The sequence below is a fragment of the Filicampus tigris genome, chromosome 4 (assembly GCF_054856515.1).
Source record: "Filicampus tigris isolate MCC_2025a chromosome 4, RoL_Ftig_1.0, whole genome shotgun sequence".
Classification (NCBI taxonomy): Eukaryota; Metazoa; Chordata; class Actinopteri; order Syngnathiformes; family Syngnathidae; genus Filicampus; species Filicampus tigris.
In genome coordinates, this window is record NC_141220.1 from 29,010,625 (window position 1) to 29,038,328 (window position 27,704).

General features: G+C 48.4%; 4 protein-coding genes and 1 pseudogene across 6 annotated transcripts; all 5 read right to left on the reverse strand.

Annotated features, from left to right (window-relative positions):
* Nucleotides 1-600: 600 nt before the first annotated feature.
* On the reverse strand, nucleotides 601-14,460 carry LOC147149347 (bromodomain-containing protein 1-like). 2 transcript variants are annotated; one of them, XM_086027437.1, is made up of 12 exons: nucleotides 14,135-14,460; nucleotides 10,129-11,521; nucleotides 9,136-9,295; nucleotides 8,932-9,060; nucleotides 8,101-8,229; nucleotides 7,656-7,968; nucleotides 6,591-7,253; nucleotides 5,770-5,917; nucleotides 5,370-5,503; nucleotides 2,818-2,912; nucleotides 2,388-2,569; nucleotides 601-2,028 (listed from the first exon to the last, which is right to left on the reverse strand). In XM_086027437.1, the coding sequence occupies exons 2-12, from the start codon at nucleotides 11,508-11,510 to the stop codon at nucleotides 1,857-1,859; spliced, it is 3,507 nt and encodes a 1,168-aa protein (XP_085883563.1). In that variant the 5' UTR covers nucleotides 11,511-11,521; nucleotides 14,135-14,460; the 3' UTR covers nucleotides 601-1,856. The 2 variants fall into 2 exon arrangements, with proteins under 2 accessions (XP_085883563.1, XP_085883564.1); XM_086027438.1 differs by lacking the exon at nucleotides 2,818-2,912 and having other exon boundaries at nucleotides 1,858-2,028.
* A 1,391-nt stretch (nucleotides 14,461-15,851) lies between these two features.
* On the reverse strand, nucleotides 15,852-16,727 carry LOC147149348 (uncharacterized). Its single transcript, XM_086028782.1, has 3 exons — nucleotides 16,620-16,727; nucleotides 16,289-16,510; nucleotides 15,852-16,155 (listed from the first exon to the last, which is right to left on the reverse strand). Exons 1-3 carry the CDS (start codon nucleotides 16,678-16,680, stop codon nucleotides 15,929-15,931), a joined length of 510 nt encoding a protein of 169 aa, XP_085884908.1. The 5' UTR covers nucleotides 16,681-16,727; the 3' UTR covers nucleotides 15,852-15,928.
* Nucleotides 16,728-17,846: 1,119 nt separating this feature from the next.
* LOC147149349 (myoblast determination protein 1-like) lies at nucleotides 17,847-18,667 on the reverse strand (annotated as a pseudogene).
* A 146-nt stretch (nucleotides 18,668-18,813) lies between these two features.
* Nucleotides 18,814-22,550, reverse strand: ftsj1 (FtsJ RNA 2'-O-methyltransferase 1). Of its 2 annotated transcripts, none has more exons than XM_086027442.1 (11): nucleotides 22,481-22,550; nucleotides 21,941-22,076; nucleotides 21,597-21,666; nucleotides 21,328-21,439; nucleotides 21,120-21,198; nucleotides 20,993-21,045; nucleotides 20,863-20,916; nucleotides 20,298-20,400; nucleotides 20,128-20,211; nucleotides 19,556-19,659; nucleotides 18,814-19,482 (listed from the first exon to the last, which is right to left on the reverse strand). In XM_086027442.1, the coding sequence occupies exons 2-11, from the start codon at nucleotides 22,059-22,061 to the stop codon at nucleotides 19,318-19,320; spliced, it is 945 nt and encodes a 314-aa protein (XP_085883568.1). In that variant the 5' UTR covers nucleotides 22,062-22,076; nucleotides 22,481-22,550; the 3' UTR covers nucleotides 18,814-19,317. The 2 variants fall into 2 exon arrangements, with proteins under 2 accessions (XP_085883568.1, XP_085883569.1); XM_086027443.1 differs by having other exon boundaries at nucleotides 21,941-22,079; nucleotides 22,481-22,531.
* Nucleotides 22,551-23,479: 929 nt separating this feature from the next.
* LOC147149351 (serine/threonine-protein kinase pim-3-like) lies at nucleotides 23,480-26,819 on the reverse strand. The gene is made up of 6 exons (XM_086027095.1): nucleotides 26,548-26,819; nucleotides 26,261-26,370; nucleotides 25,502-25,552; nucleotides 24,882-25,245; nucleotides 24,276-24,452; nucleotides 23,480-24,156 (listed from the first exon to the last, which is right to left on the reverse strand). The coding sequence occupies exons 1-6, from the start codon at nucleotides 26,624-26,626 to the stop codon at nucleotides 23,990-23,992; spliced, it is 948 nt and encodes a 315-aa protein (XP_085883221.1). The 5' UTR covers nucleotides 26,627-26,819; the 3' UTR covers nucleotides 23,480-23,989.
* Between the last annotated feature and the right edge of the window lie 885 nt (nucleotides 26,820-27,704).

The following is a 27,704-nucleotide window of genomic DNA, read 5'->3' on the forward strand; positions in this document are numbered from 1 at the left end:
TCAAACATTCAAATGAGTTGCAGTTAAAAGCAAACCAATGAAGTCCAATGTCAGGTGTATACGGCAAAGTTCAGGACTAGGACACAAGGAAGCAAGGAGGCGCATTAGAAGGCGAGGATCTGGGGTGTCCGTAAACCCTCCTTCGAAAGCCTGACTGATTTAAGAACTACAGCTGTCTACTTCAGTGAGTCGCGTGACGTGGGGGGTTTGACATAAAATCCTGCGCTGGCACATTTTAAACGTTGACGTTTTAGACTACCCTAGATTTTAGAAGCCCTGTAAAAATGTGACACCACCTTACATTTGGATTTTTACTCCATTGTATAACCGCTGTTAAAATCAGGACCCTGCGCGAAGCCAAACCGTCCTCTGAATCCACGACTGCTTTAAAAGCCGAGGTCACGCAATCTGACAGCTGAAATGTTCAACTCGATTGTTGAGCGCTTGCAGGTTATTCGCCTTTGCCGCCTTCATCGCTCCTTTCAAAGCCTGACTGATTAAGAACTCAAGTCTTGCAGTGTTTTGGCATTGAGGAGCGGGCCCGTCCAAGGATTATATTGCCTCAGCCTTCACACAATTAATCATTTCATAGACACAATCAGTGATTCAATACAGATTTTAATTTTTCAGTGTTTTAGTATAAAAAAAGAAAAAGCCAGCATGTTGGCTTTTTTCCACTCCCGTTGGCTATAATGACTTCTTTTTTTGTTGTTGTTTAATTCCCAGAGAGAAAGTACCAAAACTATTTACACACACACGCGCACAAAAAGAAAATAGGAAGTCGATCCACCCAGTGCTCTACCCTGTCAAAACTTAAGCTTGCTCGCTACGTAGCTAGTATGAAATGTGCCCCCACTGTCATCTCACTATCATCTACTCATTCATATACATTTACATTTATATATGATCTGCTTTACAATAAATAAACACAGCCACATACTGCTTCCTCCTCTAGTTTGAAAACACACATACACACACAAGCTAAGGTCCAAATTAAACAAAAGACTAGAGTAAAATAAGAAAAAACAAATAGTTGGTGAACTTGTGGGGAGTTTTTTTTGTTTGTTTTTGGTTGGTTTTGCGCCGCTTCAAAGGACCAGCATGTCTCTATAGATTTAATATAAATATGTACAAACGAGTAGTTGTGTGAAAACATACTTTTATAAAAAAAAACAAAAATTAATGCCAAAGACGTTGTAGCTTGACAAGTCAATAACTTAGAGTCCAAAAAAATCCAAACAAAGTGATACAGTATGAATGAGATAGCACCACATGATGACGGCGGCCGTCGTCGTCGTCGTCGTCACCTCAAAATGTCCGATGACGGGAGGACCAAGTGAATAAATTAGTGTCAGGTCGGGACCTCGGGTTACAGGAGCTGATACGCACATACGCGCACTCGGTCGCATTTGCGCAAATGTGTCAACGCACATGCGCACTCACACACTCGCGAAAGGCAAAAACACGCTCACACCCAGAAACAGTTGCACAAACACACATAAGAACAGACACAAACATGCACAAACATCGACGCAACCTAGCTCGCAAATGCCTGGACGCGCACACACACACACGCACGCACGCAAACAGACAAACACACACACACACACACATTTCGTGGCAGTAAGATAGTTGCAGCACATGTGAGGCGGTCGGTCTCACGGGCACATTCGTCCGTTGGGGCGTCTTTCTCCCGTCACCAAAGTGTCGGCGTTGCATAGGTCTGGTGACAAAACAAGATGGCCGCCGCAAGCTACAGAATATCAGACGTTTGCACGCGAGGAGGCGTTCCCGTCCCGGCGGCTGAAACAAACGGAAAGCAGGGGGGAGGTGACGTGGGACGGCAGATGTGCGCGTCAGTGTTGAGCCCTCCCGCCCCCGGCCCCGCCCCCAAGGTGCTTCGTGGCCCGCTCGAAGGCTCGCTGCACCGACTTGTGCAGGCGAGAGCGGCGAGACTCCAGCAGCTTGATTCGGTCCAGGCCGTGGTCCACGCCGAACGGGGACATCTTGGATCTAGGAAGCCATTGCCTGAAGGGGGGGGGCGTCATGTGACCAACAAATATAAATTGATTCAGTTCCTGATCGGAAAAAATGTTGATCACTGTTTTCCAAAGTAAAAGCAGATGTCTTATTTTGGGGGGAAAAAAACAAACTAACAAAAAAACAGTCTGCTCTCACGGAGGTCTACAGAAATCTGCGATTTCCCATTGAGAGACTGACTTTCCGAGGAGTTTTCTCAAATTAAGCCAGGTATTGAAACGATGAATCCATTTAATCATAAATAATTATTGATTAGTTGTTGATTAATCAATCAACCCCAACAAAGTACAAAGCACATGAACATTGGAAAAGAGGACTCGCTCGACGTCGACCATTTTGCGTCTCACCAGCTGCGCTTGCTGTCGAAGAAGTGGACGAGGAAGAGTTTCTCTGCGGACCTGAACTGCATCCGCTCGCCGGCTCTGAGCACGTCCCGCGGGGGGCGGGGAAGCTCCGCCCCCGTTGCCTTCGCCCCGCTGCGCCGGCGCCGCGCCGGCCGCCCCGTCCTCGCCGCTCGCGGGTCCGCGATCTGCGGCAAACAAGGCGCCGAGAGGTGAGCGCGCTCGTCCGACAAAGGAAGGAAGCAGGCCAAAAGGAGGGCGTCCACGTCTCAAGTCACAAGCATGCAAATCAAAACGCCGCGTGAGCCCAGCGTCACCGGCGCCGCGAGCGACCAATCACAAGCACGCACGATGGCACGGGGGGGGGGGGTGGGGTGGGGTGGGGTTGTGGCTGATGGGTAATGAGACATGGCGGGTGGCTTGGCAAGTCACTCACCAGGGCGGGATAGGAGGGATATCCACTACATTTAGCCCAAACTAGCTTAAGAGGCTCCACAACAAAGGGGAAGGCGGCCGAGGGCTTCCACGCCTCTACAGGAACAACACAAGTCAATTACGAGCCAGCACACAGCACGCACGCACGCACGCACGCACGCACGCACGCACGCACGCACCACAACTGTTGAGCACCAGGATTGAAAAGTTTGGGATCAAATGTGCGATGACCAGCACTTTGAGTACACTACAACCATTTGGCCCCCGCATGCATTTTGCATCTATTTTTTATTTTTATTTTTTTTGCATGTCCAGGGATCATACTGATTTGACACATGAAACCTCTCACCCCAAAAATTAAGATGGAGAAAAAAAAAAAAAAAAAGAATAAAATAAGATCAAAAATGAAAAAATATCGAAGCAACCATGAACCTGTTTGAACGCAAACATGTCCACGGACCTCAAAACAGCCGCCGCCGCCACTTTTGGGGCACGCAACCACGTCGCGCACGCGAATGTGACACATTTTGTGCGCCTTCTGGCCTTTTGTCCTTAACAGCTTCGTTAGAAATTAACGGCAGCGTTTCAAGAAAATGCTGTAGTCTATAGGAAAAGGAAAAAAACTGTAGTTTGTCTTATGAGGAAAAAGTAAAAACTGTTTTGATTTTTAAGGAATGAAACATCAGAAGTTGTTTTTTTTTAAGGGTAGACTAGACAGGGTCCTGCATTGCACCTTTCAAGATCTATTTGTTTAAATGATTATTTCTTTAAGAAGAGATTAGTTCTGTATAGTTACTTTTTATGCAATATAAAATCTAACTGAACATTTAACTTTTCCTGGACCTTTTATCTTGTTCCTAATGGAAGGTTTTAACACGACGCCATTTTAAAAAAAATTTTTTTTTAAATCAACTGACCAATTTCCGTGGCAAACTGGAAATATGAAAAGAGCAAGAACGTGCTGGTTTCATTGCGTCAATTCCTGCAAAGTGTACAGCGTCGGTCAAGTCGAGGCGGTGCGACGGTCGCAGCTCAAGGCCGCCGGGCCACTGTTGATGTCGAGGCCCGCTCGAGCAACCGCCATAGTTTTCGTAGTCTTCGATTGACTTGAGTGGCGCACCATCGTTGGTTTTCTTTTGAGGAAAGATCAACGTCAAATAGTTTGCCCCCTTTTAAGGAAAGTGGGGCAGTTCGTCTTGTTTGAGTGGGAAGCTTGAACACCGTTGGTTGCACATCCTGTCCCTACCTTGGGTCACCAAGTCGGGTCGGGTCCTCAAGGGCACCTATCCTGCATGTTTTCCATCCCTCCCTGCTGCAACACACCTGTTTCAAGTGATCTGTATCGTTATCAGGCTTCTGAAAAGCTTGCTGATGAGCTGATCGTTTCAATCAGGTGCGCTGCAGCGGGGAGAGATGGGAAACATGCAGGACAGGTGCTCTTGAGGACCGGACTTGACACAAAAGTCACGGTTCGCTACGGGTTCGCTACAGCAAGAAGTTTCAAATGCATAAGACTATGTTGTTTTTTTTTTAAATTTAGTTTTAACAGAGAGCAAGCTACAATTCAATTTGCTATAAAGAAAAAAACATTCCTTGTTATAAAAGCACAAAACAGACTAAAAACTTGCACATTAGGGTTGTCCATAAATAATAATAATGATAAATAAAAGATTAAAGGGATGAACCCCCCCCTTTCTTGTATGGATAGAATGAGGTCGCAGATAAAGTCAGGTAGCACTTGCCAACTCGTAACTTTTCATTTGGTTCTTGGAGTTAGGGGGCAGCAGAGGACAGCTCATGCTCCACCACGGCTCTTGCGCGGCGATTGTATATGACAGGGGAGCGCGGTCTTGCTATTATGCGCCCGGGATGGAAAAATTCACAAAAAACGGGGCTGCAGCATGTTTCATAAACGTTTGCAGCCCGGCTCCTCGACTAAAGCGCATGGGCAGCGCATAGATGTTGCTTCGTGTATGCCGATTGCTTCAGTCATTCCGAATATCTTTGGCTCCGTCTGCTTTCACTTGGCCACGCTGCTTCAAAGTAGCGGGGATAAGTTGTTGGTGTTGAGCGGCTTTCTTTTTTCCACCCCGCCAGGTAACTGTAAGTGTTACCTGCAACATACCGAGCGGCGGTCCAACAACGCCGACACACAGTTCTTGTTGGCTCCAGCGCTCGCAGCCTTGCAGTCCATCGCCGCCGTACGCAAGCCGAAACGTGCAGACGGCTGATTATACAATGCACCATACAAACGGCTGATTTGTATCGTGCAGACGGCTCCTCTAGTTCCATGCTTTCTCCCTCACTAACCATTTTTCTTTTGATCTATTTCTTCTTAAAACAACAAATGTAGCGGTCGCTTGGTCTCAGGTGTTGACTCCGTATCGTACACTTTCAACGACGTACAAAGCGATGTTGTCACTCTATTCATGAATGAGGGCGTCCGAATTTGAGCCAACGCGAGCTGATGTTTTGGCGGCCAAAATGCAGCCAAGAGATGACGGCCGTGTTTTCACACGGAGAGCGAAGCGGACAAACGAGTCAACCAATCACCTGACGAGACCTTGACGGCGTGGCTCAACTCTCCGTTGTCGGCGCAGGACGCGGGAGCGCTTTTGTCGTCCAGCGTGTTGCGTCGAGCCGCCGCCGCCGGTCGCCCTTTTCCGCTTTTGCAGGCCGCCACCGTACTGAAAGGCACAGAAATGAAACAAGCCGCAATTGCACAGGGAGAAATCGGCGAGTGTCAACGCAATCACAATTCGGGCTGCTCGATTATGAATAAAATATGAATCATGATGATTTTGGTAATAATTGAAATCATGATTATTCAAATGATCTTTTTTTTTTGCACAAAACAAGTAAATGTTGAAGCATAAAAAATATAATGACAAATACATTTCTTTGGAACACTAGAATTATGTAAGTTCCTTTTGAACAAAAGAGGACGGCCCACCTGGCGCCGCCGGACAGGGCGCTGCCGCCCGACGAGATGCTGGACTCGGAGGCGCAGCGGCGTCGGGGCTCCGGCAATCGAGGCGGCGAGGCGTCCTCCTCCTCCTCCTGGTCCGCCTCGCCCCCCACCACAAAGCCGTTGGCCATCCCTGCCGAGACAAACCAGTTTTTGAAGGCTTTGGCGACGCAGCGGAGCGCACAAAGAAAGCCAACGGACGCAAGCTCAACCATTTGCTCTTATTGAACAAATGAATACATTATACTCCAGATGGACAGGGCAGTCGTTCATATTTTCTGCATATTTCCATACATTCTACAAAGAAATCCTGCCGCTGATCCGAGGTCGGGTCGCGGAGGCAGCGGCCCGGACTTCCCTCTCAACCCTCGACGGCGTCCCTCCCAAACGACCGAGCTTCTCCCCCCTATCGCTAAAGGAGGAAACCCATTTGGGCCGCTTGTATCCGAGATCTTGTTCTGTCGGTCACGACCCGCAGCCCGTGACCAGAGGTGAGGGTAGGAACGTAGAGCTACAAGGTAAAAATAGAAATAAAATGAAAAACCTAAAGCGGTACCCATCGCAACTTTGGAATCTGTCAAGTTAAGAGCTGTCGGCAGGTCCATTTTCGGCGTTGTTTTTGCAAGAGAGCTTTACGCATGCCTCCGTTCGAGCCGAGTGGGGGCACAAAATGGCCGGCGACAGTCGCCACTGCACTTTGGGTTGTTTGTTGAACGGGACCAACATTCAAAAACACAAATCTTGAATGAAAACACCGGCCAGGCGCATGGAGGAGACGCAAAGTGGGGAGCCATTTTCCTCGGTACCTGTGCCCAGGCGCTTGATGGGCGACTCCTCGTCTTCCTCGCCGTCAACGCTGCCGCTCCTCGGCCGTTTCTTGGGCAGCAGGAGCGTCTCCAGTCGAGGGATGACCACCGACAGGAAGGTCTTGGCGCCCAGCGGCGGCGGCGGCGGCGACTGCGAGGGGGTGGCGGACGCCTCCCGGCCTCCGGGCGGCTTTTGCGGACTGACGCTCTTGGACTTGCGGAAGGGGGCGTTGCTCCGTGGCTCGGCTTGGTCGCCGTCGGGGAGGTGCCCGTTGAGCTTGGGGCTGGGCGCTGAGGTAGCTGAGGTGCAAGTGACGTCGCCCGGTTCCGCGGGGACGCGCTCCGCCGGCTTCAGTTCGGGCGGTCCCAGGTCGGGCGGCGGCGGCGCCTCCGCCGGCGCCTCTAGCGCCGGCGGAGCGGCGGCGCTCAACTCGGGAGGTTCGGGCGTCGGTCGCTCCGCCGGTCGGGCGGCGGCCGGTAGCGACTTCTTGAGGCTTATCTCGCTCCGGACATCGGTGATGGTCTTCTTGAGCAGCTTGAGCCTCTTGCTGCGAGACGGACTGTTCTTCATGGCCGTGCTCAGGTCCAGCTTCTCCAGGAGCTCCTTCAGCTGTTCCTCCGGCGGAATCAGGCGGCGGTACGAGGGGCTCAGCAGGCGGTCCACTGGCAACAGGAAACACATGACCATCAGGACAAAGACTTTAAGCTAAATTGTCATATAAACTTCATGTAAGTTGATGTGGATTTCGACCTGTCTTGCTGCTGCTTCCCCCGCCCCTCAACCTTCAATTTTGCTCTGTCTTTGAGACTCTTTTGTGATTCTGGGCTATATAAATAAACTTGACTTACTGATCTTATACGGTGGGACATTGGGAGTACTACGGTCGTACACATTACTACCTTCAAGTACCGTTGTCTTACACAGAACTTGGTACGCCGATCTTCTGCGTGCCGTGCGGGGACATTTGTGTCCGGGAGAACCGAGTGGGGACGGAGACTCCTCCCGTTAGCGTTGCGCTCACTTTGAGGTAGCACTTGCAGGAAAAGTCCTGAAAAGTGACTCACCGTCCTCCCAGGTGAAGGGCGGCGGCGCCTCCACTTTGGGAGCCTCGGGCAGCAGCAGGCCGCTCGGGAAGTCGAAACCGATCCGCTCGGCCTCCTTGCGGGCGCGGCGCAGGATGACGCCGCCGTGGTCCTGCATCCTCTGGGCCACCTTGTAGAAAAAGGTCTCCTTGGCGTTGTATTTCATACAGTTGGCGATGATCAGCTCAAAGTCGGCCTCAAACTGGTCCAGGCTGCGGTAGGCGTGGCCGTCGATGCGCGTCCGCATGGTGGAGAAGTCCATGGGACGCTGGATGTGGTCCAAGTAGTCCGGGACCTGCGGGGGAGGATGCAATTGGTGAACGGCGGCCATTTGACGTCACGTGCGTACATCAAGATTTGATTTGTTTCGAGCCAAACTGGCCAGGCCAGCCCCGCCCAGGTAACCATAGCGTGTGCAGTGGCTGACCTCCTTGGTGCTGACGGGCTGAGCAAAGACATTGTACTGGTCCTTCTGCTGCAGCTGGCTGAGCACGGCCCTCAGCAGGATGTTGAAGGGCGTCAGTTGGACCTCCAGCGCCGACTGATGCAGCTTCATCTGGTCACCAAACACACACACACACATGCGTGAAAAGAACTGGCTTTCCACTGAGGTGGAAATGAAGTAGCGCAAACCCCGACGATCTGTGAAAATCGACAACCTACAGAGCGCACGCACGCACGCACGCACAAAAAGTACACGATTGATAAGTGCTGTGTGTACCCTTTGAAGGCAGTAATGGTATGCAGATAAGCGGCAGTGGGGCTCCTCCATTATGAAAAAAATATTAATCGCGATTATTTGGGTGATAACGGAAATCAGAATTATTCAAATGATCATTATTTTTGGGTTACAAAATGAGAAAATGTTTTAATGAAAAAAAAAAAAAATATGAAGACACATTTCTTTGAAACAATAGAATTATGTACGTTCCTTTTCGTCCAAACAAAATTTATGAAATGAATTGTAATAACATTTTAAACAGGTGCAAATGTATAAATTCAAGTATGATTTCCTTGTGTAAACAAAGAGTGTGTTGGATAGAAATGCATATTAATAACAGGGTCATCTTTTATCAGAAAAAAACTACTGCCGCGATCAAAATATTCTTAGCAATGAGTATTCCATCAATGATTCAAGTAATCGGCTAAAAATGGATTGTGCATTCTGAAACGCTACCATGTACTGTACGTGTATACGGCAGTAGCGCAGCGCACTAGGTGACCCCGGCCGGATAAAGACTGCTGCAGGTGTCGCTACCTCTTCCCTCTTGAGCTTCTCTCTCTTCCTGATGAGCTCCAGCAGCAGTCGCGCTCGCTCCAAGTCGTGTCGGAGTCGGTGCCACTCCTTCAGCTGCTCCTTCAGCGCCTGGTTGGTTTCCGCGCCAACCTGAAGGTTGGTTCAGCAAAATGAACCAAAGAGACAGCCGAAGCGCCACGAGCGCCAATGCGGGTGCAGGCTCACCGCCGATGTGGGCTTGGGCGCTTGGGACGGGTTGGCCTGCAGGCGGCGGATGAGCGGCACGTTGTTCCTGGACTGCCTCTTGAGCACCCAGTAACTCAGAACGCGCTCCACGAACAGACGCTTCCTCTGGACCGCCACCTGGTTCAGGATGGTGTCCAGACTGAAACAGAAGGATGTTCACGACACATTTGGAGACTAAAATGGGGCCGACTTAAGGCGATTTTGTCACTTCTGTCGACTGAAAATGACATCACAACTGCTTAGGGCTCAGGTAACGACCAATCACGGCACAGCTTCAGATAACAGGTCAGCCCTGATTGGTCGTTACCTAAACCCTAAGCAGTTGTGATGTCATTTTCAGCCCCCAGAGACGGCTAAAAAACAGGTAGATTAACTCTTATTCCACAAACAAAATATTTATCCGAATGCCTTGTTTCAACTAGTGGGCTTGCATAGAAGATATTCTTGAAAAAATATGTTTGGGTTGACTTTTTTCCCTTTAAGAAGGCGTTTTGTGAATGTTGTTGTAGCCACAATGGAGATGTATTGTATGGTATTGGGGAGCCGTTTGCTGCTGTGACATTTTCATTCCAAGGTTGGGGGCTTCGCATGACTTTAAAGTACTCGGCTGCCGCCGGCTTGGTTCTTGAACTCTTTTGATCGATGCAAGTGTTAAATGAGCGATTGAATGTATATTTTTAGGTAGGATTATGTGGACGTGAGCGTTCAATAGCAATCTAAGGTATAATACAACTTGAATGAAGCGTTGCCTGGGAACCCCAATGAGCTGGCGTTGTTGTTGTTTTTTTTTAACCTCCTGTAAAATTGTCATTTTGTCGCTACGGGGATTCTGCACGACAGCGACGAGGTCATGTCAATGGAGCACTTGCCGATGCAATTCTCCTGGCATGTTTGATGGGACAGGAGTCATCTCAGAAGCGTCAGTGTGATAAGCTAGGCTAAAAACACGTCAGCGTGAGCGCTTGGGCCTACCTGGAGGGGGTGATACTGGGCCCAGGGTTGCCGGGGCCCTCGGGGTCGGCCTGAGGCTCGCACGGCGGCTCCGGCCGTTTGCTGCGCTTCTTGCACCAGGCCTTGGCGCGGGCCCTGCCGCGCCGCTCGCCGCGCTTGTGGCAGGCGCCGTTCTTGGGGTGCGTCTCCTCGTAGACGTTGAGCGGGCGGCGGTCGCAGCCGTGGGGAGTGTGGCTGCAGCAGTAGGCCGTCTTCTTGACCGAGAAGGCGCCCGGCGCCGTCTCCTCCTTGACGGGCTCCATCTTCATGAAGAGGCCGGCCTTCTGGGCGCAGCTGACGTGGAAGGCGGCGTAGCAGTTGACCCGGTCGCACTGGATGCAGGCGCCCGCCCCCTTCTCCTTGCACAGGTAGCACGTCAGCTTCCAGCGGGCGGGCGGGATGTTGCGCACGCCGTCGATGGGCTCGATGAAGACGGTGTCCGAGAAGCCCACTTCGGGCACCCACAGGGCGCAGGCCACGTGGCCCCAGCGCCCGTCGTCCGTCTTCTTGAGGGCGCCGCCCCGGTTGGGGCAGAAGACGCAGTCGGCGGGCCGCGCCGGGCACTGCAGGCAGTGGCGGCACAGCCACTGGCCCTCGGGCACGTAGGGCACGCCGTAGCACTCCTGGTGCACGGCGATGTTGCAGGCGTCGCAGAAGAGGATGACGTTGCTGTCGGCCCCGTCGCCGTCCATGCACACGCAGCACACGGCGTCCTCGTCCACCAGCGACTGCGGCTCGCTCTGGCCCCGCGTGGCGGCGTACGACTCCTTCTCCAGCCGGTCCATGAGGAACTCAAAGAGGTTGTGGGACACCTGGCTGACGCCGTCGCTCTTGCGCTTCTCGTTGAGCAGCTCCAGCCAGGCGTAGTCCTCCTCGTCCATGTCGTACTCCACCTCCTCGTCCAGCTCCTCCGCCGTCCGCTCCGTGTACGTGTAGTACGCCGCCGGCCTCTTGGGCACCACGGGCAGGTTGTACTCCACCGTCCTGACTTTGGGCTCCAGCAGGGCGGCGGCGGCGGCGGCGGCGGCAGCGGGGTGGCCGGCACCGTGCGGAGGCGCCAGGGCGGCGTTCTTCTTGCGCTGGCTGTCTTTGAGGCGCGCCGAGCGCACCGGCACCTGCTGGGGCTTCTCGCTGTTCTCCTTGTTGCTGTTGCACTCCAGGATCTCCTGCGCCGTGGGGTCGTCGTCGCCGATGATGTCCAGCTTGTCGTAGATGCTCAGCCGGTGCACGCGGCCGTCCACCTCCAGCTCCACCATGCGCTGGGCCTGCGCGTACGTCAGCGTCTCCCGGTTGGGCGACGGCTTGATGGGCGACGAGTCCCTCTTCAGCGCCGCCGGGCGCTGGAGGCGGGCTTTCTTCTTCATGCCGCGAGTCGCTGCGAAAGCAAACAGTGGGAAAACCGGTGAGTGAGTTTGCTCACCGTTGCTACTGAAAAGAGAGCCAACCCCCGTTCATCGTGGGGGAACACGCTTTAGACGCACCGGCAATCGGCGAAAATCCGAGCCATCGAGGAAAGCTTGAAGGAATTGAAATTTCCGCCAATGGAAATTTTGCACCAAAAGTGCAAGTACAGTTTGTTTTTTTCCAGTATGGGGGTGTCCCCGTAGGAACTGCCATTCAGCTGCTGATGTGCTTGTGACATCTGGGGGACAATGACCATAAATTCCAAACACTTGCTTCTCTTCTCCCTCGGTAGAACAGGAAATCCTGGCTAAACCCGCAACCCGACCCTCCCGCTTTGCAGAGGCTGCTCTTTCGCATACGTTTTGTGTTCACGTCCTAATCCGTTTGCCGCTTTGTACACTTCACTATGTTTCCTCCTCAGGTTGCGACACCCGAAAAGCTACGCAATCTCTCGCGCTCTCCTCTCACAAAAGCTTTGAAAATAAATGAAAAATGACAGTCGGGGGGTTAAGGAGCGAGACCCACTGCAAATAGTAGACACCACCCCCAGAAAAATGTTAACAGTTACCTTTATTAACTCCCTCACTGGCAGCCGCTTTAAAGCGTTCCGCCTGATCTCTCCAGACTGACAGAATGCTGGGGTCTGTGACAATATCGGCACCAAACTTACCATAAGAAAGAGTAGTCATCTTTCACCAGAAAGTTTATTTCTACCTCTTTCAGTTCTTTGATTATGAACAGAAGAACCTGGGTTGGTTTTACCAAAAAAAAAACCGCCAGTTTCTGGCCAAGAAGTAGCAAAAACAAGCTTTTCCTGCAAAGAATATTGTAGAAAAGACACTTTGACGCATTATCCCTTTTTTTTTCTGCTTTTGTGACACCTCAAACTCAACACAACAAAACTAAGACCGAGAGTGGGCTTTTGATAGGAAACAATTCTTTCACAGCTTGACAACGATGAAAAAAAACATAGGCGTTCATTTTCATCTTCTACCCAAAAGATGCGCTGACCTCAAATCCAAAGCAATGCAATGCCGACATCCATCAAGATCTATTGGTCATTATTATTACAGTGCTTAACGAAATTGCATTTCACAGACCAGCTGGTCTATACCCCCTTCCACACCTACTTGATACTGCAGTAATAGTTTTTGTTCCTGCACAACAGAGAGCATATTTGCCTATGAGCAGAGGTGTGCACATCAGTCATCATTTCAGGCCAGCCCAGTCCGTCCGGCGGTGACGGTCAATCGACATTGAGAACGTACTTAGTCCGTCACACGCAGCACAAGCAGACTGGAGTTTAAAAAACAAAACAAACAATTTTGTATACTTTTTGGTCCCACAGACCACAATGGCATTGCCTCATATTGCTAGTATTTCACCACGCTGTGTGTTTTTCCATTTGTTTGTTTGTTGGGTTTTTTGTATGTGTGTGCATGACGCAGTAAGTACGTTCCCAATGCCAACAAAGTTTAAAGGTTTAGCAAGCGTCTCCTTTTGTTTCCTCGACGCGATGTTCTATTTTATTCATTTATTGACTTTGAGAACAAAAACTGCTGATGAAGTGCATGGTAATAAGTTATTGAGAGGTTCAACTATTATATGAGCTCAAAAGTTTCGCGTACAGTGAGAGGAAAGGTGTGACTGAACTCTGCAGATATGTAAGAAATTCCAAAGAGTTCACATCCTTTTTTTCTCCCAGTGGATATGCAGCCGCACCATAACAAACAACTTGAGTTAAAGTCCAGGGCGCATGTGTAAGATCACTACAAGTTCAGTGGGTCAGTCACATGGTGCAGTCGCCTCACTTGGCATCCCAAGTGTGTTGCGCGTTGCTGTGCACGGCAACAGACAACAAAGTCATATCTTAATACTTGACATGACGACCGTTTTAGCCCCCACGTCTAAACAAATGCAACTCACTTTCGAAGGAAGTTAGCGGTGCAAAAAAGGGTCGGAGGGCTGCGTTTATTACAACAATTTTGTTTTTAGTAATATAGATTTTAAGCGGTTCTAGTGAGGATTATGACGCTTGAAGGTCCGCGTCGCTGCTGACTGTGTGAGCAGGCAAGCAGGGAGGCGTTGACGTTCTCTCCAGATGAATGAAAGAAAGGAGGCGGGGTGCTCAGCACCTCCGCGCCGACACAAGCGAGCCTCCCGCGGCTCGACCAGAGCCGCTGGGTCGCTCCCCCCTCGATCGAATGTGGACAAGCGACTGTTAGCCGCCGCGGCTAACGTCCGCTCGGCGACGACGTTTCTTGACGACACGACCGCACGACATTTATTTCAATGGAAGGCTTTACCACAAGAGTAGTTTTCATGTTTCATACGACGAAAAGCCCCCGTCGTGTGCCGGATAAACTCATTCGGACACTCGGTCCATATCGCTGGCCGCGGTTAGCCTGTTAAAAGGCGCAGAGGGGGAGGAAATATGGCGACTAACATAACAAGAAACCGACGGGGCTTTAAAAAAAAAAAAAGTTGTCAGATCCTCACAGCCGTCGACGGTTGTGTCTGACGACCAGCCGGGCTTGGTGGTAGAGGGCGAATATGAAAAGCTTGACCTGGGGGCTGAACTTACCTGGCTTTTCTCAACAATTCCGCTTTAGAAGAGCAGCAGCGCGACTAGCAATGGCGTCGGCGGCGAGGCCTGCGGAGCCCAAGCGGCGGTTTGAGGTTAAATCCGCATCCAGCCGGCGCTTGCTGCTGAACCGAACGCGACGTGAGCGTGGCCGCCAAGTATCCAGGGCGACAGAAGGCCGTGGTGGGGCCGCTCCGAATGTCGCTGGTGGCCGTGCTGCCTCGCGGTCGTTGCAGTGCTCGGGCCGAGCTGGCTAGCTGAGCTGCTTCTCTTCCCCCAACAACAATGCGGCTGTGAGTCCTTTGCGTCGTGACGTCACGCGTACATACCAGCCCAAACCAGGAAGTGGCGAAGCCAATCTTTTTTTTTCTTTTTTGTCTTTTAATAAATCTTTATTTAGCCAAACAAGTACAAAACAGTATGTGTTAAACATACTAATGGACAACAGAGTAGAAAAAAAACAGTGCCAGGGGTTTCATATACATTCCAATAAATTAAAAGTTTTCCATGTATTTATAGTCTTCAGAGCCTTTACGTTACTAGTCTTTTAGAGTATTTCAACATAGGAAACGGTATCAATATGAAAGTGTGAAAAAGTTGGTTTGTGATTGCTATACTTGCATTTATGAATACAATTTTTATCCCTAAGTATCAGCACATTAATTATGAAAAAAGCATCTTCGTTAGTACACTTCAGAAAAAAACAAAAACAAACAAATCAAAACAAATGGGTCTCCAACTGTCAATATGTAGCGTGTCTTTGTTGGGTTTAGGAATTAATATTATGAGGCCTTGAGTAAGATTTGGGGGGAGGGCACTATTCTCAACACCTTCCAAAAATACTTGTAATAGAAATGGAGCTAGCTGATCTGAAAAAAACTTTGTAGAACTCTGAAACCAAACCATCACTTCCAGGTGATTTATTTTTAAGGGAAGCAATGGATTTCACAACTTCCTCAACAGTAAGTGGAGTGTCACAGAAAAGTCTATCTGATGTAGTGCTTTGTTTCAGCTCTAGCTGTTGTGAAATGCGCTACACCAATACAATTATTGTATTGGGCTCCTGAGCGGACAATTGATTAGGAACACGATCACTCGCCCAAACAGCATCAGGTGGCCTGACAGCCGCGTGTGACGTCATCCTCGTCGATTGAGTCCACACGAGTGCGGTCGGGCGACGGCGTCACCATCGATGAAGGCGAGCCAGCAAACACCCGAAGGCACAGCGGGGAGAGGCTTCGACTTTTGTCCGCCGAGGGCCGGCCATGCAGGCAGTTTTGCCCTGTACGATCCAATTCGGGCTATGCTTTAATTGCTGTCCCTTTTTGGATCAAATCATGATTCGCTGCTCTTCCTGACTCAAGTGTTTATTCATTGAGCAAAGTGCAGAAGTGGCCCGGTTGGTTTTGAGCGTGCATGTGCATGATTGCTTTTTTTCTTTTAGATATGACTGTTTGCGGTCAAGTTCGCTATAAGCCATTGGCTACATTTTTTTACACCACCTGACAGCAACTTTGCCCCTGCTTGCTTTTATTGTTTTGTGAATTAAAAACATTGTATTTGTGTAGCCTTTCGTTTGTTTATTGGGCACACACGTGGCAATGGGCGAAATACCTTGGGGAGAATATGGAATTCATGCACGTGCGCGTGAGCGTTTGCACTTTTGGAGGCACGTGGCACGTGGGTGTGGGTGGCAAAGACAGACGGACTCCGGTGGTTCCGGCGCACGCATGCACTTTATTGCACGGGACACAATTGCAAGTGAGCGGAAGGATGCCTGCAGGTGCGCAATTCTCACGCCGAGAGCGGCGGAAAGGCGGCGGCGGCGGCGGCGGCGGCCAGCTGCAGCAGGAGCAATACGCTGCTGGGGCCGCCAGGCCGCCTGGCCGCCGCGTTGGAGGCGTCGGGGGATGGGGGGCCGTTACACAATTCCTCCGTACAGCATTTTGTGCCAGCGGTGGCCGGACAAGCAGCCGCCGTTTTACAGCCCAACTCGGTTATCTTGGTCTTGTCGGCGGTGTCTGCAAGGCGTCGGAAAAACAAACAAACAAACAAACAAACAAACAAACAAGCAAGCAAGCACTTGAAGGAGCGGCCCCACGATCACGTGACCCGGCGCGTCAGGCACTCGCCGCACCGTCGTGCCAAACTTACCCGGGGTAGTGAAACATCCGTCGATGCCGGCGCCACACGCTTTTTTCGGACAGCTTGAGTAATTTCCAGTACACTTGTTGCACGAGTCAGCGCCGGTGCCGGTGCAGGCGTAGCATGTCAAGGGCTTGTTACACGAGTCCTTGTCACAGCATGTTGTGCCATCGGTTAGGGTGGCACAATCTGCCGTCGGTTTACAGGCCAACGTCTTCCCCTTGTCGTTCTCTGCAAGGCGTCCGAAAAAAAACAAGCATGCGCTTGATGGCGCTGTCCCTTCACGTGATCGCATCGCGTCGTCAGGCACTCGCATGGCATCGGGTCATGACAAACTCACCAATGACGGTGGAACAGCTTCTTTGAAATGATTCAACAAGATCTGCCCTTCTCTCCCCCATGAGGCCGCACGGGCGTGGGGTCAAATGAAGGCAAGGCTTTCATAAGGGCCTCCTTTATTTATCATGTCAAAGAACACCCACAGAAATATACAAGCCTCGCTTTTAAGATTAATCTAATTTGATGACGTGACAAATTCCCATTTATTTTTTCATTTTTGAGACAATTTGAACACAAACTACCAAATAGACCTTATACGCGATATATATTCATTAGTGCATGTGATCAAGTCTGTTTGTTTGAAATAAAGTATAATTCCTCTAAATCAACAATGAGAGTATTTCTTTAGAACACACAAAATATATTGTTTGAATGGCATAATAATCAGGTTAGCTATTGAAAAGTACAAGGCTTGTACAATTTGTAGTTATAAAAAACACTTTTGCATATAAAGCGTGACATGAGGCAAACGAGTTCACTAAAAATGTCCAAAGTGATTCAAAGAGCAAACAAGAACTTGGTCCAACTTTTATTCGCCACAATGACTTTCTTGAAAGAAATGAAATTGCGTCTTTATTCATCAAATGTCGTTGACCTGCCATAAATCAAAAATGCAGTTGAAATACCAGCAACCAAAAATACGCAGATATACAGATCCAGGTAACCCAACTAATGGAATTAGTTACTTGTGGCCCAAAGGACGCTCGGCTCACATGCATTTCAACTGTGCTGATCTTTCAACTTCTACTCGCAAAATTTGTGTTGCTACATGGAGGTGAGAACACTGCACGTGAGCAAAATGTATGTCATGTGACAAAACGCATACAAAAGCATGTTTGGTGCGTTCAAGAATGTGTGTTCGCGTGTACAAATTGTTTTTGTACGCTTGCTTCTTCTCTCTACTACGCGTACAATACGCTGATTGACGCTTGCGATTCGGGCGTTATAATTGCGCCACAATTCTTAACCAATCAGGAGCGGGCCAGTAGGGCTAATTCTGATTGGCTCTTTTCTATCCAATGGCATTTTACAACAGAAAGTTCGGCGTCCGGGAAGCCTCAAACACAAACAGTCGATGGAAGGGTATGGGGGATTGTTGTGGTTCATAATTCAAACTAGATCGTTTTTCAAAGTATCTTTGTTTGGTTCGACGTTATTGTCCCTTGAGACGTTGGCATTTGTCCGTCCCCCCCCCCCCCACCCCCACCCACACACTTCTTTGTTACGGTTCAAAGTGACACGATCCTTCCTTGACCTTCAAAATGGAAACATAATCATTCTCCAGAAACACACCAGCAGTTCTCCCGCATGCGAGCGATTGGAAAATGAGGCCAATCCTTCGAGTCGGCGTCGCATGCAAACGTTTTAACTGGACGGCCATTTTTGAATTGGGCCTTGAAATTAAATCAAGAATGTGACGTCGCATCTTCTACATTTCCTCCCTGAAAAAGGGGCAATAGTGCGCTATTTAAATAAAATTGTGTTGTATGTATATATATTTTTTTTACTTTATCGATGTAGTATTTATTTTTACTAGAGCCGCGTGAATGCGTCTCCCTCTACCCGGCCTCCTCGCCATGCCGTCGGAGCAGTTGGAGCACGGTCTGGAGGCGTCCGAGTCAGCAGCAGCGCCTGAGGCGTCTGCATGTATCCGCTCGATGGCGTTGCAGCCGCTGCAGGTTGGGGTTGGCCGACGCGCACCGCTTGAGCGTCTCCAAGGCGTCGCTGACTTCGCCCAGGCGGCGGCGCTCGCTCAGCGCGGCGGCCTTGCCAAGGCCGGTCGGCGTCGGTGGTCTTGCGCTTGCATGCCCACAACAGACAGCCGCCCGCCGCGTGCATGGTGGCCGCTAGGCGCGCGCACGGTGCTCTTGCTCGTCGTCCTCGCCCGCGGGCGAACACCTGGACGACGACGACGACGACGACTGCGGCGGCGAGTCGTCCTGCTTGCAGGCCTGCAGCAGGCCCGCCGCGTGCACCAGGCGGGGGTCCAAGTCCTCGAAGAAGTCGCATGTCGCTCGCGTCGACGCGCGGGTCGTCGCAGACATCGCCGCCCGGACAGCCCGCGCCCGCCACGTTGGACGGCTGGTCGGACAGCTCCAGGCTCCCCAGCGGCCAAGTCCAGCCAGCCGCCTTCACGCGCGCTCATGTTGGGCTGGGCTAACATTGTGAAACACAACCTCGTTTTGACGCATGAGGCACAGAAATGTCTTTTCTTTCCATGTTGGTCATAAAAAATAACCGCCAAAAACTACATGAGGATACAATACATCCATCCATTCATTGTCATTCTTACTTATACTCAATTTAGGGTCGCATGCGTGCTGCAGCCTTGGAACTCCAAATACGTTTTGGGCGAGAACAACGGACTGGTCGCCAGTCATTGTCAAAGTCCATTTCGAGAACCTGACTGGTCGTCTGTCAATGTAAAAGCGCATAAACAAACAATGGACTGGTCTCCTGCCAAAGCCGGGGCACATATAAGATACGCTCACTAACTTGGGGCCAATTTAGAGTCTTCAATGAACGTAATGTATGTTTTTGAAGAAAACCCACAGAAGCACAAGGGAGAACACACCAACCGATATTCAGGCAACAATCCTCAGAAGTGTGAGGCAGACGTACAGACCACCTGCTGCCTGAAATAAAAAACATTTCAAATATAAGCTTGTCCCGCATAATGCTGATAAAACTGGGTCGAGTCAGTCGGCCTGAGCCTGGTCTCCGCTCTGTTGTGGTGCTGGTGCAGAAGGGGAGTCCTCCTTGGAGAGCAGGTTGTTTTTGCGCAGGTGGCAGGCCTGCTGGTAAGGGGGGCTGATGGGCGGCTGGGTAGGGGGGGTGTACTGGTACTCCTTGCCATCGTCCAGCTGCAGCAAGACGGATCAGAGTCAAATTGGACGGGCATTAAGTGAGTATTTTTTGGAGAAAATGCGGCCTCACCTGCAGAGGGTAAGTTCTGTCGGAATCAAAAGCGCTAAGGTCCCCGCACGCCAGGAAAGGAACAATGATGCGGTTTGGACCTTCTAACTGGTTGAAGTCTACATCTGTTGACAACAAAAATAGGATGAGGAGAACCAGGCTTCTGAAATATTGGGATTTGTAACCCGTGCACCATAGGAAATGATCAAATTTCACTTCATTTGTCCAAGAGCTATTATTGACTACATTGTCCGTAATGAATCAAATAAATAACAGGCTATGTGGGGATTGCAAAATAGTAAGGATTTGTGAACAACCTTGAAATTGACCAACTTTGGACACAAGAGGTTTCCACACGAAACAGAAAACGCCTAAAACCAATGCCACTTTCACAGAGAGTCCATTAAATAGCCGTAACAGAAGATATGGCATTCGAACGGCAGCACCCGGCAAAAAAAAGAATTGTTATAAAAAAATAAAAAAAACATTCTGAAAAATAAACTTGAGTGAATCAGTAAAACAAATGAATTGATCGGTCTTTCTAACAGATATGCAGCACATCTTTGTTGGCGATTTGTAGGTGCACTAGTTACCGTAGGAGTGATCCAGCAGAGGGTTGGACATGTTGGGCACGTAACCTTTTGGAGGACGGTAGTTCTGACACACCACAAACGCTTCTGCACACCAGCAGAAAAAAAATACTTTTTTTTTTTTTTGTTCAGGAGGGAGAATTAAAGAAATGTAGGCAAAGGCGGCGACGGACCTATGCTGGAGTTCCGGCTGCTGCGAGGCTTGGCGCACGTCACGCCGCCGAAAAAGATCTTGAGCTGCGAGTACAACAGCGTCACGTCCTTACCTCGGAAAATCTGACAGGGGTGGGGGGGAAAAAATAGAAGAAAGGAAATGGAACGGAAATACAATCGATTAACATTTTGGGGGTCGGCTTCTCTCGTGCAAAGCAGGTCCCCGGTGACGTCATATCTACGTTGCTTTACGTATGACAAGATAGGAGGCTGCTGGACTCCACCAGGTGGAGTCAATGGCACTGAACATTGTCAAAAGCACAGTGACCTTTAATGTTTACGGAGCAAAAGCAGTCATTTAAACACATAGTGGAAACGTCCGCCCTGAGGTATGTGCATCCAAGCCACAAATATTTGGTTGAGGTTGCCTTGCTTCACCTGCACAACTCAACCTGAGAAAATAGCGTTAAATTTGTAGAGGGTGCGGCATTACTTTTCAGCCATGCAGTTTGATGGCTCATTTTATGATGCTAAAATTGTAAAAAAAAAAACTGTTAACAGTAAAACCAGGTAAGCTGAACTAACCTTTGCCACAAAGGTTCCTCCCGGTTTAAGTAAGTGAGTGGTGATATTCAATGCCTGAGATTAAAACAAAAAAACTGTTAAAAAGACTGACTTCAGTCATCCTTGAGTATAACAAACCCTGGTGACTCACAGCCAAGAGCAGCTGAGCCTGAATGTACTCGTCCACATCATGGAGGCCCGTTACTATGGTGACAAAAACAACACATGAGGGATTCGCATTGGGCAGCAATGGCGGCGATAGTGGCCGAGGGTCGGACCGTCGGGAGCGCCGTCGCACACCACCAAGTCGGCCGGGCGACCCTCGAAGTGGCGGACGATCTCCTCTGCTGTCGATACCTGAGACGCCGGAGGAGAGGATGTCCGCTCAGTCGCGTATTAAGCTAACTGGCTTTTGTGTGCTTGTATGTATGTATGTATATATATATGTGTGTACATATTTTTTTTTAAATCAAACTTGACTCTGACATTGGTGATGTCTCCCTGAATCTGAGTGACTCCTGGAAGAGGAGCCATGGCCTGCAAGTCCACCGCCACAATCTTCACCTCTTCGCCGGCCTCAGACTTCTCCCCATGACATCTAAACAACAACAAACTTGTTTCAAATCCAGACAAATTTGAGGTTGACCACCATCCATGATCAGATTGCGCTGGACTTCCGAGATTCCTTTTTTTCCCCTTCTTTTCGTCAAATAGCGGCTTGTTAAATAGATGTTGTGCAGAATAACTATGTCTACCTGAGTTTCCGACTGAGAACTTGACTCCAGCTGCCAGGAGCAGCACAGAGATCCACAGCTCTGTTCACACCTGACATTGCCACAAACAAACAAAACAACACAAATAAGGCAACGTTTTTACATGACAGATGACCTAACAATAAATAATATGAATAATGCCTGGGGTACAAAGATTTGCAAAACACTATCCACTTTCCAAATACTGTAGTTAGATTTACTTTTTGCTTAAAGGGTATGAGCGGTGTCCTTAAAGTCGATGTTAAGTTTTATTGACTGCTGTGAAACGTGATTCTATACTTAATGCATTCAGTGCGGAGGTAAACGACGCGAGCACACAGTCTGACCAGTGAACAGGTTGAACTCCTCGTCGAGCTGCAGCAGCTTGAAGGCGCTCCTCGCTCTCCAGCCTTCCTCTTTGGCCAGTCGGTAGTAAATGTCCCGTTTGTCTTTGGACGAGCGACCCATCCTGACCAGCCTCCTCTGCTGGACAACATCGCCATGTTACACGACCCAACTCTTGTTTCCAAAAGATTTCTTTCTCCATCTCACAGTGTATCTCGTCATGCCACATCGCACTTCCGAAATGTACACAAACAGCTGACATTCGACTCGTTACATGATAGCCGATGTAAAGGCGGGTATTTAGTCTCTTGCAAAATGCATTTTGCTGTAGATTATGAATAGTTTACCAACTTTAGAGCGTAGGTACAAGGTTTCAACATTAGGTGTGGTGCCTTGTGCACACGAGACGAGATTGCCTGTTTTGTTGTGATCGATTAACAAACGTTGAGCTCAAAACGTAAAGAACAGTTCTAAATATGGATAAAACGTTTTGCGAAGTAACGTGGCATTCAATTGAATTGTTTTTAAAATGTTGTGCTTACAGCAGAAAAGACGACTCCGTTTGTTTCCCGGTAGGACCCCCACCTCTGAAGGTGTCCCAAGCGCGCCTGTTCAAAAAGGACAACGTCGCCACGAAAACGCCCAACTAAAATAAATACCATTAAAGATTATTAAACTGAAATCCGAATTTCAAAAAGGTGAGAACGTTTCTACTCAATCTGTACTAAACAATCAACATACACATTTATTTAGTCGTATCAAAAGAAGTGTTTAATAAATCGAATGTACTTTGAAACAGTAATCCATGCCTTGGATTACTGCAAATCACTTTATTTTGGAATCAGATGGTCCTCCCTCGAGCATCTCCAGATGGTCCAAAATGCGGCTGCTCGCCTCCTAACTGCTGCTCATAGAAGGGAGTACGTAACTCCAACTCTAGCATCCCTTGACCGGCTCCCTTTACATTTCAGAATAGAATAGTATTATTTTGTTTTCAAATCTTGAAATGGTCTCACGCAGTTTACCTGTCTGAGCTCCTCCACCTCTCTACACAGCTGCCCGGAGCATCAGGTCAGCGGACCAAATACTACTGGATGTAATGAGGACCAAGCGAAGGCTCAGAGGGGATGAAGCCGTTTTTCCGTTGCCGCTTGCCCTCTTTGGAATGACCTCCCGTTAAATGTTAGGCAAGGCCCCTCTCTGTACAGCTTTAAAACTCATTTTTATTCTTTGGCTTTCAACTCAGCATGACACAGCATGTTTTGGAGTTTTTACCGTTACTTTTGAAAGTTTTTGTTATTCATTTGTTGTAACCGTCTTTGTTGTACGAATAAGTCTTGCACCATGTACAGCACTTTGTATGAAGTGGTGGTTTGTTTTAAAATGCTCTATAAATAATTGAGTTGAGTCTATGTGCCCTGGCTGCTGACCAGTCCAGGGTGTAGAAGGCCCCTCGCCCCCAAATCAGCTGGGATAGACTCCAGCTCAGAGACCCAAATGAGTGGAAGCACTGTCGAAAACAGAAATCCAACTACATGAAATTACTTCTCATACAAAAAGGTTTAATTGGGGAAAAAGTGTAAGAAAAACAAGTATGGAAGAGTATTTCAACGTGATGTTTTATCACGCTGAAACGTAAAACTTAAAGGCAAGTCAGGTCAGCAAAGTCCTTTACAATAATTTGTTCCATGTGGCCCAATGTTGATCTTAATCATTAAAAACGCAACATAAAACAAAAGTTCAAAAATGACCAGCTCTGCACGAATAAAACAAAACAATAGGAAAACAGAAAACTTCTAGAAAAATAAAGTGTATAAATAATGTGGAATGTTCTCTATAAATAAATGTACAAAATATATTTGCCTCAAACGCAAATATATATTCAGTATACAAACATATATATATACATATATATATATATATAAATATAAAATACATCAAAGTGTATCATTACATTGACTGTGCGTGAGGAACTGACGATTGCTACAAGTCTACAACGTGAACAAAAAAACCTGAGAACACCAGCGCCTGTCTCTTCATCTTTGGATCAATCAGACGCTTTCCTGAGATGATGTATGTAGTGTGACGCCCACGCCCCCTTCCTCTTCCTCCTCATTGCCACTGTCACATGTCACCCACGGGTGCAGGAGGATCTGCTCCACGGTCGGACGCTCGCATGGCTCCAGGCTGAGGCACCAGCCAATCAGCTGCTGGCAATCTGTCACCACACAAGAGGAAACTGAAAGAACCATAGAACTGGAAATGGAACTCGGGCGGCGTCCTGGCTGCTCAGTACAACACGTCAAACGGGAGAGTAAGCGTGGAGGATGTTGGTACCTTTGGAGACGCTGGGGCCGAAGCACAGTCGCCTGCTGAGGATGTCGTGGTCGTGCTCGAAGGGGATGTCTCCGCACACCATGTCGTACAGCAGTACCCCCAGTGACCACACGGTGGCAGAGCGGCCGTGGTACCGGCGGAGACGGATCCACTCCGGGGGACTGTACACGCGAGTACCTAAATACACATCCGGCACTTCCAGATAAAGCGATACTTCCGCTTATGACTGACACGAATTCATCAATTCACATCAAACGAGGAGAATTACACTTTGTGTATTTAATCAAATCATATCCACTTTGATGTATTGTCTTGAATACATCAAAGTGGATGTGATGTGATTTTTTATTTTTTTTTCACCACTCAGATGAAAAGGTTTTTTTGAAATACGGATCAAATTATTACCCTTCAAATTCTTTTCATGGCTACTTTGATGACTGATGACTTTTTTGGTCTCACAAAGTCCATTTTAATGCCACACCACACAAAAGACACAAAAATACTTGTGGATAGACTTTTTCAGCCACTTGTTGACTTTGTAGGAGCTTTTTGCTCTAATGTAAGGTTTTCTTTGCTGCCCCTCAATGCAGAGCATCACAAACTCACCATCAAAGTCTGTGTATATTCCATCTTGGAGCAGCGCGCCCGAGCCAAAGTCGATGAGTTTGATCTGGCCGGTGCGCAGGTCCACCACCAGGTTCTCGTCCTTGATGTCGCGGTGGACCACGCCGCACGCGTAACAGTGACGCACCGCCTCTAGCACCTGGCGGAAGAAGCCACGCGCCACCGCCTCGTCCAAGGCGCCACGCTCCGTGATGTAGTCGAAGAGGTCCTGGCCCGACTCGGGGCGCTCCATTACCATCAGCCAGCCGTCGGGGCGCTCCCGCCAGTCCAGCAGGCGAGCCACACCGGCGAATGCTTCGCCAACCTTTTTCAGTAGCACAATCTCCAGCGGAACCACGCCGCCACACTGGCAGAGAGAAAAAGTATTTACAGGTGGTCACAGGCAAAATATTGGCAGGGGTGTGGGGGGAAAAAAAAAAAAAAATATATATATATATATATATATATATATATATATATATATCACTCGAGCAAGCAGTACCAAGTGATAGACAATCGTGAAATTACCTTGATGGTACAAGCTTGCTTGCATTCATTATTTTTCTTACTACCATCATTAATATGAGTGGAATTATCCAAATTTTAATTGGGGGGAAACTCACCAGAGAGCCCCACTCGGTCACTCTGTCTCTGCACACGTGTTTCACAGCCACCTGCATAGACACAACAACACGCTGTTAAAATCTAAACAGATGACCACAATGTAGCCTCCAGTTGTTAAAATCAAATATGTACAGAATTCCATAAGCAGTGGTAGGCAAATGTTTGCACTCAAGGGGGACATTTTATCTGCAAAACAGACAGATTTGGTAAAAGTGTTCATTTACTTGCACCTAACTGCCAGTTCATTAGAAACTAATGTAAATGTGGCTTTATTAGAGCAGATAATAGAAAATACAGCTATATTGGAGCAGAAAATAAATATATACATATATGAATAAATAAAATAAATATTTTCAAAATATTGCTTAAATTTGGAGAATTAGGGCCAAAGAGGCTCAGGATAAAGGTTTCATTTAAGCAGTCAATACAGCTTCTTTGTGAAAACAAAGTGCCCTTTCATAAAGCTTGCAAAAGTATGATCGAAACGGAAATAAAGCATCCTTCAGAATAAAAGCTACACGTCGAACAGTCACGACTCCGCTATTCTACTCGTAAATCTATTGTTATTCTGTAGTAATTACTCAACTACTCTTTGCAAATTTAACACGACTACAAGTCAGTCATCTTCGAAAGATTCTTCTGAGACAAGTCGGTTGTTTTATTTTAGACGCCCCACGACGGAAGTCGTGACGCTACACGGCTCTGTGTCCATACATCCCCACGTGCTTCCGAGCAAAACAAAAGCAACGTTTGCTTACCGGCACGCCGTCCGCCATGCGGACGGCCGAGTAGACGGTACCGAAGCCGCCGCTGCCCAGCACCGAACCCACTCGGTACACCTTCTCAAACGGCGGCACGTCCTCTTTGGCTGAGGAACACAGAAAAATAAAATTGCTGAATTCATTACCAATTACTAAGTGAATGCGAACACACCGACATGCACGTGTCGTGCTTCAAGAAGGCTAAAAACCATGACATGGTAGCGTTTGAATAAATATAATTAGGAAGTTAAAACATGGCTTAAGAAAAATGATGTTGTTGTTACCTTGTTGTGGTTTGAGCGGCGGCAGCTCCACGCCACACGCCGCAGAGGACAAGCCATTGCCCAGTTTGGAGAGTAGCATTATTATTCGTCGGCGGTCGGTCCTTCGAATTCATACATGGAGTTAAAAACAACTCACAGACGTGTGGCCAACGACTCCCGAACAGCGGCGGAAGCCTCGGTCGTCCTCACGGCCGAAATAAAAGAAAAACGCCACAAATGTATACAGCCGTGTCGGCCATTTTAGTAGAAGCGCGCCACTCATGTGGCCAGTGGCGACTTGACCCAGCGGAGGAATTTCAAATTCACGCATCGTTTACGACACGACAAGTATTCATCCGCCATAGCACGCTCGCGAGACAACAAAACCGTGGACGTTTTATACATACTTAAACAAACGATGTGAGGAGAAAAACACGGGTGTTTTCATGACGGTATTTAATTCATACGGAATTCCCATCGACTCTGGATATAATATAACTCGTAATTGACGACAGAGAACGCGAACTACTTTTACGTAGTAGGATAAACGCAGGGATATCCCGGAAGGCGGTGACGCGGTTCGAAACGAATCTGGTATCTGGTAAGTCATTCTAATTAATTAAAACACCAAAGGTACAGATCATAAATAATTTCATGAAGGAATCCCTTGTTTTGAGTTGAATGTCTACATTTATTTATTTTTATTTTATTATGTTTTGTTGAATTAAAAAATATGTATACGGTACATATTTGATTTTGTTATCTACTACATGCTTTTATATTACATGCAACTGCGGCTCCATTGGCAATTATGTTGACTTTTGTTGAAAAGTAGCTTGATTGTTGCCAGTTTTGTATGTTGTAATACACTGTTCAAATCAAGTATAAGCAAAAAAGTACAATCAAAACAATCATCGCAATAGACAATGAATTTGTGATTAAAAGCAAGTACGAACACTACTTGTCAATGTCTAATTGATTAAAATATACAATTGTATCGGGATAATGATTATTAAAAGCCAGATAATAAAGCCGACACCGAGTCAACATTTTGGGACCAATCACAAGGCATCTCCGGTCGCACTGCCACCGTTTGACCCATTACAAGTGTGACATTTGGGACGCGCACTTTCACTGCGGAAGCAGAGGAAAATAGGAAGCCGCTTTTATCGCGCCAA

What these genes read in the sequence shown, in the direction of transcription:
- LOC147149347 (XM_086027437.1), bottom strand. Translation starts at nt 11,510, where the DNA reads ATGAAGAAGAAAGCCCGCCTCCAGCGCCCGGCGGCGCTGAAGAGGGAC. An exon ending in GCCCTTCACCTGGGAGGACG is followed by an intron (nt 7,254 to 7,655) that starts GTGAGTCACTTT and finishes TCCTGTTGCCAG; the next exon opens with TGGACCGCCTGCTGAGCCCC. An exon ending in CGCCGTCAAGGTCTCGTCAG is followed by an intron (nt 2,913 to 5,369) that starts GTGATTGGTTGA and finishes TTGTTCCTGTAG; the next exon opens with AGGCGTGGAAGCCCTCGGCC.
- LOC147149348 (XM_086028782.1), bottom strand. Translation starts at nt 16,680, where the DNA reads ATGGGGGAGAGAAGGGCAGATCTTGTTGAATCATTTCAAAGAAGCTGT. An exon ending in AAGCTGTTCCACCGTCATTG is followed by an intron (nt 16,511 to 16,619) that starts GTGAGTTTGTCA and finishes GACGCCTTGCAG; the next exon opens with AGAACGACAAGGGGAAGACG. An exon ending in CGGATGTTTCACTACCCCGG is followed by an intron (nt 16,156 to 16,288) that starts GTAAGTTTGGCA and finishes GACGCCTTGCAG; the next exon opens with ACACCGCCGACAAGACCAAG.
- ftsj1 (XM_086027442.1), bottom strand. Translation starts at nt 22,061, where the DNA reads ATGGGTCGCTCGTCCAAAGACAAACGGGACATTTACTACCGACTGGCC. An exon ending in TTCAGGGAGACATCACCAAT is followed by an intron (nt 21,199 to 21,327) that starts GTCAGAGTCAAG and finishes CCGGCGTCTCAG; the next exon opens with GTATCGACAGCAGAGGAGAT. An exon ending in CAGCCGGAACTCCAGCATAG is followed by an intron (nt 20,212 to 20,297) that starts GTCCGTCGCCGC and finishes GCTGGTGTGCAG; the next exon opens with AAGCGTTTGTGGTGTGTCAG.
- LOC147149351 (XM_086027095.1), bottom strand. Translation starts at nt 26,626, where the DNA reads ATGCTACTCTCCAAACTGGGCAATGGCTTGTCCTCTGCGGCGTGTGGC. An exon ending in GCATGGCGGACGGCGTGCCG is followed by an intron (nt 25,553 to 26,260) that starts GTAAGCAAACGT and finishes GTGTCTATGCAG; the next exon opens with GTGGCTGTGAAACACGTGTG. An exon ending in CGGCCCCAGCGTCTCCAAAG is followed by an intron (nt 24,157 to 24,275) that starts GTACCAACATCC and finishes GTGTGGTGACAG; the next exon opens with ATTGCCAGCAGCTGATTGGC.